Source organism: Sus scrofa, chromosome X (assembly GCF_054392235.1).
Source record: "Sus scrofa isolate SSC_HxYL_T2T_F1_AM1 chromosome X, Sscrofa_HxYL_maternal_Yorkshire_Landrace_v2.0, whole genome shotgun sequence".
NCBI classification, from domain to species: domain Eukaryota; kingdom Metazoa; phylum Chordata; class Mammalia; order Artiodactyla; family Suidae; genus Sus; species Sus scrofa.
This window is the reverse complement of record NC_139401.1, coordinates 18,664,086-18,679,190: the sequence shown is the minus strand read 5'-3', so window position 1 is coordinate 18,679,190 and position 15,105 is coordinate 18,664,086. Positions and strand designations below refer to the sequence as shown.

General features: G+C 37.2%; 1 protein-coding gene across 12 annotated transcripts in view; it reads right to left on the bottom strand.

Moving 5' to 3' along the window:
* Positions 1-15,105, bottom strand: part of CDKL5 (cyclin dependent kinase like 5) — a 235,939-nt gene that overhangs the window by 53,828 nt on the left and 167,006 nt on the right. For all 12 annotated transcript variants that reach the window (XM_085008649.1, XM_085008645.1, XM_085008647.1 and 9 more), the window contains exons 7-10: positions 14,531-14,590; positions 12,171-12,261; positions 9,681-9,870; positions 4,327-4,407 (exon numbers count right to left, since the gene is read on the bottom strand). In XM_085008649.1, the coding sequence (XP_084864775.1) occupies positions 4,327-4,407; positions 9,681-9,870; positions 12,171-12,261; positions 14,531-14,590 (422 nt within the window). The remainder of the gene's footprint in view (positions 1-4,326; positions 4,408-9,680; positions 9,871-12,170; positions 12,262-14,530; positions 14,591-15,105) is intronic.

Sequence of the window (15,105 nt, the reverse complement as noted above, 5' to 3'; positions counted from 1 at the left end):
TATGGGATCAAGCCAGTCAAGAATCTCAACTCGACGAATGTACCTTAAGTTGTCTTTAGCATTTCCATAACGATAAACATTTCAGTTGTTTTCCTTCTTTATTGTGAACAATGCTGCAACAAATAACTTTACATGTTTTAAATGACTACATGGAAGTCTGTGGCATGACATGAAATGATTTACTGTTGGATGTTTAAATGGCTGCCACTTTGCACTATAATAATGACTGCTGTGATGGACACCTGAAATCGTTGTAGACACCCATGATCCCTTGCAGAGGCTAAATTCCTAGACACGGAACTGGTGGGTATGCAAATTCTTAAGGATTACTTTCTATGTGCTGCCAAATGACACCTTAGGAAGGTTGTCTCAAATAATACTCTTCTCAGCAATAGCGTCTACCAATTTCCTGAAACTCTCATCAACAACACGCATTATCATTCTTTTTAGTACCTACTTGTAAATTAGATATTTAGAAAATAGTATTTCACAGCTGTTTTAATTCACATCTTTGATTACTAACTAGTGAGGTTGAATATTTTTAAGTTTATTGGTTACTTAGAGCCCTTCTTATTTTTCTATTTGTGTATCTCTTCTAATTTATTTGAAAGTGTTCTTTATTCATTAAGGTACTAATCTTTTTTTTTTTTACATACAAAATGTTTTCTTCTAATATTATCATTAGTAATTTAGACAAGATTTTAAAAGGTGAGTCATTATTAAAATGAACTGATTTTTATTGACAAATTAAGCAAATATATAAAGAAACAGGGTTAGGGCTAGGGCTAAGAAATGTACATAACCTGACACAATGGAGCACTTCTTTTGAATGATGGGCACCTTTCCTCAGAGGAAGGAAGAAGGGTAAAATTCCAGCATTCCCAAATCCACCTCTAGCTCACTTTCATTGGTTTTGCCCAGGGTTAATCTCTTTGTGATCCACCACTGAACAGTAAGAGCAAACCTAGATTTGTTCTCAATAAGCCAGAATTCAATTTTCAGACAACTACCTTCAACCTAACACCACAGAAAATTTGAAATCTGATTTATCTATCGTATACTGAAAACTTCACTTTGGGTGAAAAGACTCCAGAAGCTCAAGCCACTGCTTACACGCAAGTGGATTTACATTCATGTCGAGTCAGACACAACTCTAAAATTATTTCACTCTTTCTTCTTCCTTATTGGAAAACAAAAACTGTGGAGGTATATGAATGATTTTGGTTTCACTGGCAGTTAAGGCAGTTGATATCAAAATGGTTTCAACTGCATGACACTAGTTAGAAAAAAAGGAAAGTTGGCCCCTGAGTAGTATTTATACTTTTTGGACTTTTTAAAAATTTTATTTTTACTGTAGTTGATCTATAGTGTTGTGTCAATTTCTGCTGTACAGCATAGTTATCCAGGCATACACATATATATATACATTCTTTTTTTCATACTATCTTCCATCATGTTCTATCCCAAGAGTTTAGATATAGTTCCCTGTGCTGTACAGTAGGCCTCATTGCTTATCCATTCTAAATATAATAGTCTGCATTTACCAATCCCAATCTCACCGTCCATCCCACTCCCTCCCACCACCCCCTTGGCACTAAGTAGTATTTTAAAGTAGGCATGAGCTCTCAGAAGCTAAACATCTACTGGCATTAAAGTGCTATTTTAATTTATTTAAGATCATCAACAATAGAAATTTCTGTATATACAATGAACTTTTTTTGTTTGGTCATGCCCAGAGCATATGGAAGTTCCCAGAGCAGGGATCAGACTCGCACCACAGCAGTGACCCGGCCTAGTGCGGTGACAATGCTGGATCCTTAACCCTCTGTGCCACAAGGGAGCTCCTCAATGAACTATTTTTGTATTTATGAATACAGCTGTTTATTTCCAATACTGGGAAGGATGACGTCATTATAAGCAAAGTATGAAGCTTACTGAGTGAACAGTTTCAAAATTCAGTGTTTGGGGGAAAATTGTTATTATTATTATTATTTTTTACTAAAAGAAAGTCCATATAATTATTATAGTTATTCTTTATATTATTAGAGACTTGGATTAATTCTGTGACTTGTATTCCACTAGTATGGGTGATATGGATAGAAAGATGCAGGATGAGATGGCAATTTCAGATATTTATATACGGACAAAATGATCAAATCTGCTTTAGGGAATGACATAGAGAATATACTTCTTCATGAAAGGATAAATGGTATTATTTATGTTTCAAATTCATATTCAAAAATAGCTAAAAGACAAAAGGAATAATTCTATTTATATAACATTCAATAATAGCAAGGCAGCATTAATCTTTAATGATAGAAGTCAGACTCCTGGTTTCTAAGAGTAGAGAGGAGCACCTGGGAAAGGGTAATGAAGAGACTTCCGGGGTGTTAATCATTTCCTCTATCTCAATCTGGGTGGGGTTACATAGACAGGTTTACATTATCAAAATTAACTCAGAGGTCCATTTATAATTTGTGTACCTTCTGAATACACATTTCAATAAAAATGTTTATTCGACATGAAAGAAATGTGAGGGTAAATACATTAAATAAATGGGAACTGTTCAACTTCTAAACTGGTATAAATGCTAACAGCTCAGGTTATCTTTATGTTTTTATCTGTGTTAGCTTTTACCAGGTGCCACGCTGACACCTGGTAAAATTGGTAATGATTTAACAAAAGAAGTTCAGGTCTTTTTTATTCCAAGAGACAAAAGGCAGAAAAAATGAAATTGTATTTAATTCAGTTCTTCTATCTTATTCTATCTACATTTTAAAAGTTACCAAATAATTAAAGCCCTGATAAATAAATATTGACTGCATGAAAGAACATATTGACATAACCCAACTGATTTAAGAGATAATTTATGCCTAATTAACCTTAAAGAGCCTTGAGGGTTTTTTAAATAGCATCTCTCAATCTGTGTTCAGAAGAACACTAGTGCCTAGCATTTTATTTTTTTTAAAAAGTATTTAGTATTTAATTAAATTTGGGAAATGTCGGGAAATGCTTCTTTGCTGTGGGATTGAAGTGATCCTGGTGTGGGATTTCTGAAAGCCTTTATAAATGGATGAATACTGTGAATCTCTAAGAGAGGTTATACGGTGGGGCCTTTCCTAAAGGCCACGCCCCACTCCCCCACCTCCGCCTCCATACCTATTTACACAGTGTTCCTTGAACACAGATTAACATAGTTTTTAAGCACAGCAAAGTTCTTAGAGTGCTGCTCAGCAATTTCCAACTGTGCTAAGTATGCCTTTAAAGGCTCTGTGCACAGTGTAAATTGTGTTTCTGACAGTTGACTTAATGGGCACAAAACAAAATTGATCCATTAACAAGTGTCTTTTGAAGGTCTACTATCAAATAACCAGCTTATGCACTGACTGTCTGCATTATGAAAACTGGAAAAATATGAAAAAGTAATTCTCACTCAGCAAAGTGATCAACTACTTGGGTAGGAACATGTGAATAAAAAACTGAGAGAGCATGTTCGCTAGTCCAGAGAAGACGACCTTCTGGACAGGGGCACCAGCAGAAGGAAGAATAGTCGGGCACGGGAGCAGGAGTGATCCTGCGGTTGCCAACAACAGAGCTCAACGGAGAGAAATCAAGTTAAAGAAAGAGCAGAATTAGGTTTACTGGTAACAAAACTCTGATGGGAGGCCTTGAATATCATGTAAAAATATCAGAATCTCTTTTAATACTCATTTTAAGATTTGTTTTAAAACCTTACGTCTCAACAACTTGAGTGCTGAATACTTTTTTTTTTTTTTTTGGTCTTTTTGCTATTTCTTTGGGCCGCTCCCGGGGCATATGGAGGTTCCCAGGCTAGGGGTCGAATCGGAGCTGTAGCCACCAGCCTACGCCAGAGCCACGGCAACGTGGGATCCGAGCTGCGTCTGCACAGCTCACGGCAATGCCGGATCGTTAACCCACTGAACAAGGGCAGGGATCGAACCCGCAACCTCATGGTTCCCAGTCGGATTCGTTAACCACTGCGCCACGATGGGAACTCCCGTGAATAAATTTTTAAGTTATTTATTTCTTAACTATTTATATTTAGACTGTTATTATTCTGTCCATTTTAGGAATCTAATTTAGGTATCTCACGGGCCTGTCTAGATGGAATGTTACAATACCAGATAATGCTGTGACTTTAAATAAATTGCATGCTTCTTCAGACGACATAGTCTCCCACTATTCACCACTATACAGCTACTAACAAAAAACTTAATTCATACAAGCAGGCTACGGTCACATGTAGACACAAGAGAAATCACAAACCAAAAGACATTTTGTATAGACAACATCAACTTGTCCCACCTTCATTAAGTCAAGTAAAACACTATTTAAAATTCCAAGGTATCTTCTCTCCAATGACTGAGGATGGTTAACAGCTGGAAACTGTAACAACAACGTGAGAAGAGTATTAGTACACGGGGAAGGTTATGTACGTGCATGCGCTCTGAGTGTTGGAGAAGGTAGCAGATGAGCAGAAGCTACTGCCTTAGTGCCAAAGTCACATTTGTTTGAGATGTATATTACTTTTGGTGTCTATATATCTGAGGTAGGGATGAATAGGATTGGGTGTTAAATATACATAAGTGAAAGATGACTCAATACTGAAGCATGTGAAATAAAACAAAATATAAAAATTTGAAACTCTCCAGTTTATACAGTATTATCTGCTCAGATAGATATTCCGTTATAATATACTTCATACAGAATTTGTCTGCTTGTACAGACAATTCTTATACCCTTTTACAACAATGTATCATAAATGACATCATCTCTTGAAAATTAGAGAAGTAAAAAAAGAGAGAAAAAGATCGGTACCTGAAAGGCTACAAAAGTAGAAATGATGATTTCAGACACACATTCTATTATTGCTTTGAATGACCTGTTTCCAATTTCTTCCATTATGTAAGTTGGAGCAAAAGGCAAACAGGCTCCTAAATTAGCCAACACATTTTTAAGTACAATGAGAGGAAAGGGTCAAGTTTTATTCAGATGATCTGTCCTTTTCTCTGCCAACTCACATTTCACAACTTCTAAGTGCATGATAAAGTATTAGGGCCCAATGCCATGTACTCCCTTCCCAACGAAAGGCTACTTTGCTTTTACTATGTATTTCCTTTATACTAACATAAGAGCCTTTCTAAGCCTTCGGGATCTCCAAACATGCTAAGTAAGTGGATGGGAGGACTAGTTATGCAGGAAAATCCAAACAAGGTATTTAAGGAGTGATGAGGATATCCCCACCCAGCTCCAGGTATGGCAAGAGAAACAGAATATGGGTAAGTCCTAAACCTGGAAAGTAAACAATCCTCAGTCTGGTTGTGAAAGCAATCCGTAGGAAACTGTGCAGACGTAGATTCTAGCTGAAGCTCAGAGAAAGGAGGGGCCAAGGGAGTATGCAGTTGTAGAAGAATCTATAGATCATATATGAAATAGCTTTTGAAAGATGAGAAAAAATGTGAGGACAGAGAAAAGTAAGACAGCACCTTCGAGATGGAGGAAGCAGAGGGAATAACATGGGCTTAACACAGACACAGAGGCGATAATTTAAAACTGATTTCTGAAGTGACACTATACAGGGCATTTTAGCAACTGTTATTCTTATTTCAGAGATGAGGAAGGTGATGATCAGAAAGTTCCAACAACTAGTTCAAGGCAAGTTACATAATTAAAAAGCAGTTGAACTAGTATTTGCACCCAGGTCTGGGATCCAAACCCATATCCTTTCTAAGCCTAAGTGCCTCTCCTAAAGGAGGTACAGAGGTTCCTCTGGATGTTCCCGGAATGTTAAATATCAGCACAAAGAGAGAGACACCTGTCATGCTCTGATAAAAGACTCTATGCCAGTAGCTTTTAATTAGTATTTTGCTTATGAGGTCTATCTTATGCTATGAGATATCCACTCCTTTTTTTCCCAGAAGTCATATTTCATCGATAAGAAAATTAATACCAAAAGTCAAAAGGCATTAGAAATATGATTAGAAAATGACACACAAGCTCCTAACTTAAAAGAATTAATTTACGTTTTTTGGAAAGACACCATTCTCAGATACAGTAATTTGACTCCAAACTCAAGCACAGAAATTTAAAGTATATCCCCATCAGCAGTTTGTGTGTTCTTTCCTTTCTTTCTTAATCACTTGGCCAATACAATACAATGAGAGTGCTTCTTTACTGAACACTTACTATGTGTCAGGCACTGGTTTCGGCATATAACATACATATAACGTTTAACTCTCCCCAACAACATGTGGTGATGCTTCTGTTATCATCATTTGACACACAGAGAAAGAGAGGCAAAGAAACTCACCCAAGGTCATTCAAGTAGTAAATATGAAGCCAGGCTTTGAACCCCAGCAGCCTAACTCTAGAGTCCACACCCTATGCTATGGGACAGCAATTGCTATTTTTTTTAAAACGATACATACCGTTAGAGCAACATCTTACTGATTTTCCAATATTTACACAACTGCAAATCACAATGGACTGGTTGCTGCTGAGTCCATGTTTCACAGCAGTTGCAGGTCACACGCCCTGTATGCTTAGGTGAGACTGTCACAGACACGCGTAAGTAAATGATAAAGGAAAACTTTTCCCTCAAAGATGTGGTTAAACCTCCAGAAAGATTAAACTAATTTACTTAAAAAACCATGAACTCTTTTTAAACTAAAACATAAAAGTGTTAAAGTGTATAAAAATCAACGTCTCAGGGAAGCAGCAATTTCTCCAAAGAAGGTTTACGAGCAGCGCCGTCCTGGGCATCCTGCGAATGCGCTGTCGAGCACTGCACAGATAATACTATTTAGTGAGGAGGTCTCTGAACACAGACAAATGAAGAAAAGATCTCTTTCATTTGGCCTATCTCATCCGAATGCTACTCATTCTTCAATATCCATTTCAAAGTGCAAATGCTCCATAAATCACTCCTAGTAAATTCAGCCAACTTTCTAGAATGTTTAACATTCTCAAGGTCTGAACCATATTTGGATGGATTAGAAAACAAAACAGTACAATGTAGTAAAGAATGTAGTACTTTATTCTATATCATGCTTTATTATAAATTGTATTGTTTTCTAATTATTTCAGGCATGAAGTCTCAATTCTTCAGCTAGTTTATAAGTTGCTATAGGCAGGTACCACAGCAGATGTGTTTATATGCTCTTCAGACAATCCAGCTTAGAGTTTCTCTACCCAGGCAAAGAATATGGCAGCCACAAGACCAAGCTTGATGCTCCAGGCCAAATATCAATCATTCAATATTATTCAACCTAGTAAGCACAATTCTAGGTGCCTTAGGAATATAATGGTGGCCATGAGAGCTCATTTTTTCAAAGAGTTCATGAGTCCAGTGAGGATACATATTTTCAAACAGCTATTTAAAAGAAACTGCAACGTGTGCTACAAGAGCTATGACCAGAGTGTTGTAGGAGCACAGAAGGGGGAGGCACCCATTCCCCCTGCAGGAGTCTAGAAGGGCTTCATGGAAGGACATGTGACATGAGTCTGGCAGTGGGAGTGGGTTGGGGGGTGGAGAAGGGGGGGACAAAGAGCTTTCCAGGAAGTGGGGCAAGTATTAGAAAAATTACAGAAATGAAACTGTAGCACTGAAGAAGCAACATGTCAAGGAAATGGTGACAAGCTCAACATGGCTGCAGAATAGGGGGCAGGGGGGCAGGAAAAGGTGAGAGGTGAGGCTCGGGGGCTAGGAGCAAGGGGTTTTAATGTTACCCTAAGGAGTTCAAATTTAATAAGTGATCTTGCAGAAGTTTTTAAACACAAGAAAGAACTATTTGTGCAATTTGCAGGAAGGTCATTCTAAAAGCAATGTGAAGACTGATGTGAAGAGAGCAAGTTGGAGAAATCGGTTTGGGAGTGGTTCAGGTAGATGGTGATAAGAGTGAAAGAAGCATCAGATGGAGAGACAGGAAATAATAGTTGAGCTTGATTACTGATAATGCAGATTGGTTCAAGAGATCATTCAAATATTCGTCAAGTCTCCACTACATGTGCTGGGCCAGATGCTGGAAATACGGCAATAAAACAGTGATTTGGACAGTTAATAATTTAAAAATAAGCAAAATAATTATATATTGTGGTTAATGCTATGATGGAAAAAGAAGGGTGCTATGGGAGAGACCAGGAAGGAGGTGGAGGAGGTATGTTGGGGAGGGGGCCAGAGAAAGGGGGTGTTTTGGGTACTGAGGTTAATGAAGTGAGAAGAGGCCACGCAAGGGAAGTGCCTTCCTGGGAAAAGGAGCCACAAGTCCCAAATTTGTGAAGCTGGAACAACTTGGGAGTGTTTATGGAAGTTAAAGCAAAAGGCAAGTGTGGTGAAAGTCTGGAAAGGGGTATGAGCTGAGGTCAGGGAGCTAGAAGGGCCTGCCCGATCAGGCAAGGTCTGACAGGAAGGAGTTTGGATGTGTTCTCAGTAAGACAGGAATTCAGCAGTTACGACTCACTTTATTTCTGAATAGAATAGGTTTTCCTTTCTGCTGAACTGAGGGCAAGTCCTATTTATGGTCATATTTTCAGCATCTAGTATGACAAATACTCAATAACTATTTGACTCTTTGTACCCTAATTAATGGTCAAAATCTGGCTATTTTTCAGCCTACAAAAAGCATGAATAAAAGGAGAAAAGAGAAACTTGCCTAAGGTAACTCAGATTTGGAGGAGAGGCAGAAAACAGGAAGGGGGGGTGAAAGAGAAATGTTTTCACTTCTGTTCCTTCATTTCTTCCACGCTCACTGAGCCTACCAGGAGGGACACCGTTTTGGGCCCTTATGTGTGAAGACCGGCGCTCTTCAAAGTGAGATGAACTGAGGTCCAGCAAGTCGAAGGAAAAAAAACAAAGTGCTTTGCAAATGTCAAGCAAACATGGTTTGAGAACAACGCATTTAAGAGCAAGAAAAGAAGTGGTGGTGAGCTTATTTTATAGTTCCCCCCACAAGGGCCACCAACTGGTATGTGGGTCCAAACAGGGTCGCTGAAAACTAAAAAAGTAGGTTTGGGGGTAGATGGAAGAGAGAAGCAGCCTATGACTGGCCGCTGCAATAAGATGCCTCTGCGACTTGGCTTTCCCTCATTTGGGGAAAGTTTTAAGACTCTTTTTAGCATATTTGCTGAAAAGAAGTTTTATGCAAAGTTATCAGGTCTACAAAAGGCTGCCCAAGACAATATACTAGTCTGAAAAGAAGAAGGGATGTTTCACTGAATGAGAAATACCCACTAGAATAGCACCTTCAAATCTGCAGAATGTGACTATTCAGTCTTCCTCAAATCACTACAAAAATGTCTGCTCAAATAAGCAACAGCCATTTGTACATTTTCATATCTTTGGGGATGCTTAATATTTTGCATAAACATTCTGAGATGAGCAAACTATAGAATATAGTAATGCATACACTGAAAAGATTCTGAAAAACTGGAACTTACAAATTATGCAAAATATTAGTAGCTCCCAGTCTCAAATTTAGCCTTTTAAAAATTCACAAATACCACATAAGATTCAAAAATAAAATATTATAATGGGGATTATAAACATTGTAATGGGAAAGGAAATAGTGTTCGATGGATAGCTTAGCACTCTATTGTGCAATGAACAATGATTTAAATACTGCTGTACTGATTCCATTCTGGGTTTCAGCAAAGCCTCTTACCCGGAGCCCGTGGAAGCGAGGATTGCTGTAGAAGAGCTTCATCTGCTCAGATGGAAGTGGTCCTAGCACCTTCTGAATAGTAAAAAGTTGGTCAATTTCACTCTCTCCAGGAAATAAAGGCTGTCCATCACTAAGCTCCCCAAGAATACAGCCCACTGACCACATATCTACAGACTTTCCATAGGGAGCTCTGAAAAGCAAAGGGAAAGATTATCTTGGCAACTGAAGAAACACATTTTAATAATTTCCAAATTACTTTGAACAGATTCATGATTTAAAGCACATTTATGTATTTAAGGAATTAAAAAGTACCACATGGACAAAAGTGAGGCTGGAAAAAAAAAAAGGAATTATGGATATCAAAGTAAAAATTCAGAACACAAGTGAATAAGTAAATCTAGGCTAATAAAGCCATCAGTTTAATAACAACTTAGTATACACTGATTTGAAATCTATTCACATTCAGATATATTTTGAATATGAATGGCTTAATAAACCCTAAATACAGCACACATGTATGATGAGTTAACAATCACTTAGAGAATGAAATGTTCCCAAGAAATGTATTTTCTAGATCATTATCTTTGAGCTCTGTAAATATGAACAAGTTACACTTGGCCATTTTTTTAGTTCAGCCTATTAGAATGTACCATTGACTTAACGTGGCTTCTTAAATAACAAACAATGAATATTATTTAACCTCTAACTGCAGAGAGTCAAAACAGCTAAGATTTGGAGTTCCCTGGTGGTCTAGCAATTAGGACTGGGTCAGCCCAGGTCTGATCCCTGGTTTGGGAACCGAGACAACTGTATCAAGTCACTGTATGCCTTGGCAAACAGAACAAAAACAAACCCCAGCTAAGACTGATGAAGTATTGGATCATTTGCTTAAATCTCTTTGTACCCTTTGTTTATTATGACAGCTATTTCCCTCAGAGCATTTTTTCCACTTATTTAGGGCTTTTGGAATGTTACTGCTGCTATACATGAAAATCTGGGTATCTCCCAAAAAAGCTATATATGTATACCCCAATATCTATATAGCCTTAAGTCAAATTACATATGGCAGATTAATAAACCATATTTTCTTTAGTTTCAGACATAAATTATCTAAACTTTAAGAAGGGAAAACCAAAATAAAGTATCTAAAAAAAAATACGGGATGAAATTCTAGAATGCCATACATATACTATACAAAACTTACCAAACACTCTAAAGCACTTTTAACATGATATAGAATATGTTTCTAGGCTAATAAATTATAACAGTAAGTCAATATTTATCTGATTTCCTATGAAAACCTAATAACTATATTAGGAAACTTCATTTAGACTTTTTTAGTAGCTTGTTCGGAAGGGAAGGATACTGATCTTTCATACAAGTATGAGAGAGAGAAAACCTGCGCTAGAGGGAGAAACCTATGGAAAATCTTTACATACCCACAGCAAACTCTTTCTCTTTTGTCAACTAATTTGAATAATTTATGCAGCTGTAACTACTCTGAATGTCAAGGACAAAGTCTTGAGAATGAACAAAAATATGTAAATTCTTCACGTTAACCAAATATTAACTGATTTCAATGGGATTTTTACACAAATAATATGGTTCTTCAACTAGCACTTGACAATTACTTAAATAGCAACATCCAATTTGGCTCAAATTAGCTGGAGTCCCCATTAACTTTTGGTAGCCCTCATACAGCTCAGTTTTCCAATAGGTATTATTAGAGAGCCAACACTCTCTGGAGTTTCTTTTTTTTTTTTTTTTTTTTTGTCTTTCTGCTATTTCTTGGGCCGCTCCCGCGGCATATGAGATTCCCAGGCTAGGGGTCTAATTGGAGCTGTAGCCACCGGCCTACGCCAGAGCCACAGCAACATGGGATCTGAGCCGCGTCTGCAACCTACACCACAGCTCACGGCAACACCAGATCGTTAACCAACTGAGCAAGGGCAGGGACCGAACCCGCAACCTTATGGTTCCTAGTTGGATTCGTTAATCACTGCGCCACGACGGGAACTCCTCTCTGGAGTTTCACAGTCAGGCTGTTCTTAGAATGAACTCCTCAGGGACACCTTATAGACAGAATCATATTGTAACAAGTCTTTCTACCAAACCTGAATCCTCAGATGGGGCTCTAAGAATGATCTACTTCATACTCATTTCTTCCTCAGCAAATACTGTCCAGTAAATTCAAACTCCCAATCCCTCCCAAAAGAATGGACGGGTGAATGGACTATGCATCAGAGTGAGTCCAGACAGAGGTACACAGAAGAAATAAGGAGAGACACAAAAGAAAGCCGATCCTAAATCTAAGTTGTGAGCAAATAAAATGGTGCTTGTCTTATGCCATTAAGATCTCACACGGTTGTTATACGGCAATAGGTAACTGGTCTTTAACTCAAGTTCTTCTCTTCCAGAGATGATCCCAAAGCTACTGAAAGAGGACCAACAAATACGCAGATGTTATTCAACTGGAGGAAAGTGACTCACCCAAGTAAGAGTTCTGGGGACCGATACCACCTGGTGGCCACATATTCTGTGTAATTAGCATTATTGCCTTCTGATAGATTCCGTGCAAAACCTGAAAGAGAGCAAAGCCCAAAGGTGTAACTTTGAAAAAGAATTAAGTTCAAGATGACAAAAAATTTCAGTGCTATTAATATCTTAAAGTAACATCAAAAGAATATAAAGATTGGTATCGAATGGGTTGTCCATTAACAGTGTGCTTGTCATTTTAAGAAATTCGTTATTCATATATCAATTAAAACATAACAATGTATTCACTACACAATCAGTTGCTCCTCTCTGATAAAGAAATGAATGTTTCTGAAGTCACTGCATGCTTTTACAAGCATTCCGAGCGTACTTTTAAATCAGCTTTTCCAAGAGATGGAAATCTTAGGAACAAAATGAAGTCTCCACAAGAGCCAGAAGTCAAAGCTAAACTAGCATGTTGCACATAGTCATTAATTGTGCTATGTGGGACTTATATGCTACTTACGTATCTCTCATTGCTGATGGGCTCCAGCCATACATAAACAACTATTGGGGTTGGCAATGATGGAAACAAAGCAGGCCAAAACGATCTTGATCTCCTAATGTGACTGAGAAGCATACTTGGGGGGATCTTAAGTACCTTACCGAATTCTATTGCTACTCCCCCCACCCCGCAACCTGGAATCCTTTCAAAAGGTTTTGGGGCCACAAAATAAACAGGCAGGTAAGTTAATTACCCATTTAACTCACCAAAAGCAATATGGATTCATTGTAAATAGCTATAGAGAACTAGAATATTAAAATCAAAGATAAAACCTAAGGTGTATGTCAGTTTCAAAAAGTAGAAAATAATGTTTCTTAAAGTGGAACAGTTAATAAAAAAAATCAAAACCACAGCAAAAAAAAAAAACCCCCTAACTTTGGTTAACTGACAATCTTTATAAGACATGTTTAGAAGAAATATTTGTATTTTTTATTGGGATTCTTCAAGCCAGATAAAGGAGCTACACACTCTGGGAGGGCAAACATTCAGAAGTTCTTGCTGGGGGATGCACAGGGCACAGAATGCCACATGTCATGTTGCCATGTGGAATTTCCTGACCACGTAAAATTGTCTTTTCATTAAGAAAAGATGCTAGACCGAGGATACTCTTTTCCTATGATTAACCATTCTACAGGCATCTCTTTCGCATTTATAACTTGCTTTGCAAACTTTGGCTCCTAAGTAGTTCTTAAGATGGTTAGGTACAGCAGGGCTCTTTTTTGCAATATTCCTTGTCATAAACTATGAAGGAAATTAAGTCCTGTTTTTCCTCAAGCAAACAAGTTCCTAATATTCAAACTCTCTGAAAACACTGAGTGAAAACAGCTACAGATGTTTCCGATTGCTGCACTGGCCCAAATCGGTCGTTCTACAAAATGAATTATTAGAATGCTTCCATTTTTTACCTGTGTGATCCATCTCCTAGTACTTATCTAACTTTTGCTTAGCAGGACATGCAGTCTCATTTATATGTAGAGGTTTACACTGTATTTATGATTAAATATAAATATATGAGAAAAAATATTTTAAAAAAGTCAAGTTATTTTTCAGCGTATGGATTAGGCACAAATATAATTTCAAGAAGTGACTCGTGGGGGAAAAAAGTGACCTGTAACTTAGAACCCCAATAATTTAAAAACTTTTATGAAGTATTTTAATTTAAAATTTTAATCTCATGTAATACAGAGTTTAATATATATGAAAAAAATACAAAATTTTATACTGCGAGAGAGTACTACTTAAAACTTCCTTAAAGATTCAACCAGGAGCTGGAATGCCATACATCAATTACTAATTTCATTCACTGAACATTTAAAAGGAATAAATGGAATCATTCTTAAAAAATGTCTTTTAAATTTACAGATATATAACTATTGGATATAGGTATTTACATAGTTATATTTTCAGTGTCTATGGTTATGCCTAAAACAATTTCTATCAATATTTAAAATATTAAAAAAAATTTTTATCCAACTCAAGCCAGACGGCCATAGTGGTATTTTCCAGAAAGTTCTTTTTCTGAGGTCATTAGGTCATTGGCTTATGAATATATGCACATGTATATATTTGCTCTGAATTCTCATTAAACAAATACCGCATGATGATTTTTTTAAAACAGTAGACAGTACTATGCAAAGAGAGAGCAGAACTCTCCTAGCAATTAATTTTTCAATAGATGACCCAACAGAATGTTTCTTTGCTAATTTAAGTCAAAACATAAAAAAACACTTTTAATATTCCTGGAAAAGCTACCTATATGTTATAGTAAATTAACTCTGTACTTACAGGGCTCAATTTCTTTTTAACTTACCAAAGTCACATAGTTTCAAAACGTCATTGTGGCTGATTAAGAGATTTTCTGGTTTTATATCTGGAGCATCAAGATAAAAATAATTATTAAAAAATGTTCCATGTACTGCTGATTGACACTGTTAGATCACTATAATGGTACCCAATTAGAAATATCCAGACTAATCTGAGTAGAAAACTACGGCGGTAAAAAGCAGAGTAACACATCTTATGCTGGTACACAAAAGTTTCTTTTTGAGAAATATGCAGATCACAATTTCAGGAGTTCCCATCATGGCTCAGCAGAAACTAATCTGACTAGTATCCATGAGGACGCAGGTTTGATCCCCGGCCTTGCTCAGTGGGTTAAAGATCTGGCATTGCTGTGAACTGTGATGTAGTTTGAAGATGCAGGTGGGATGTGGCATTGCTGTGGCTTAGGCCAACGACTACAGCTCTGATTCAATTCCTAGCCTGGGAAGCTCCATATATCACAGGTGTGGCCCTAAAAAGACCAGAAAAAAAAAAAAAAAAAAAAAGAGAGAGAGAGACAGATCACAATTTCAAAAACTTTTTTCTCCTTAAATCTTAAAGGCA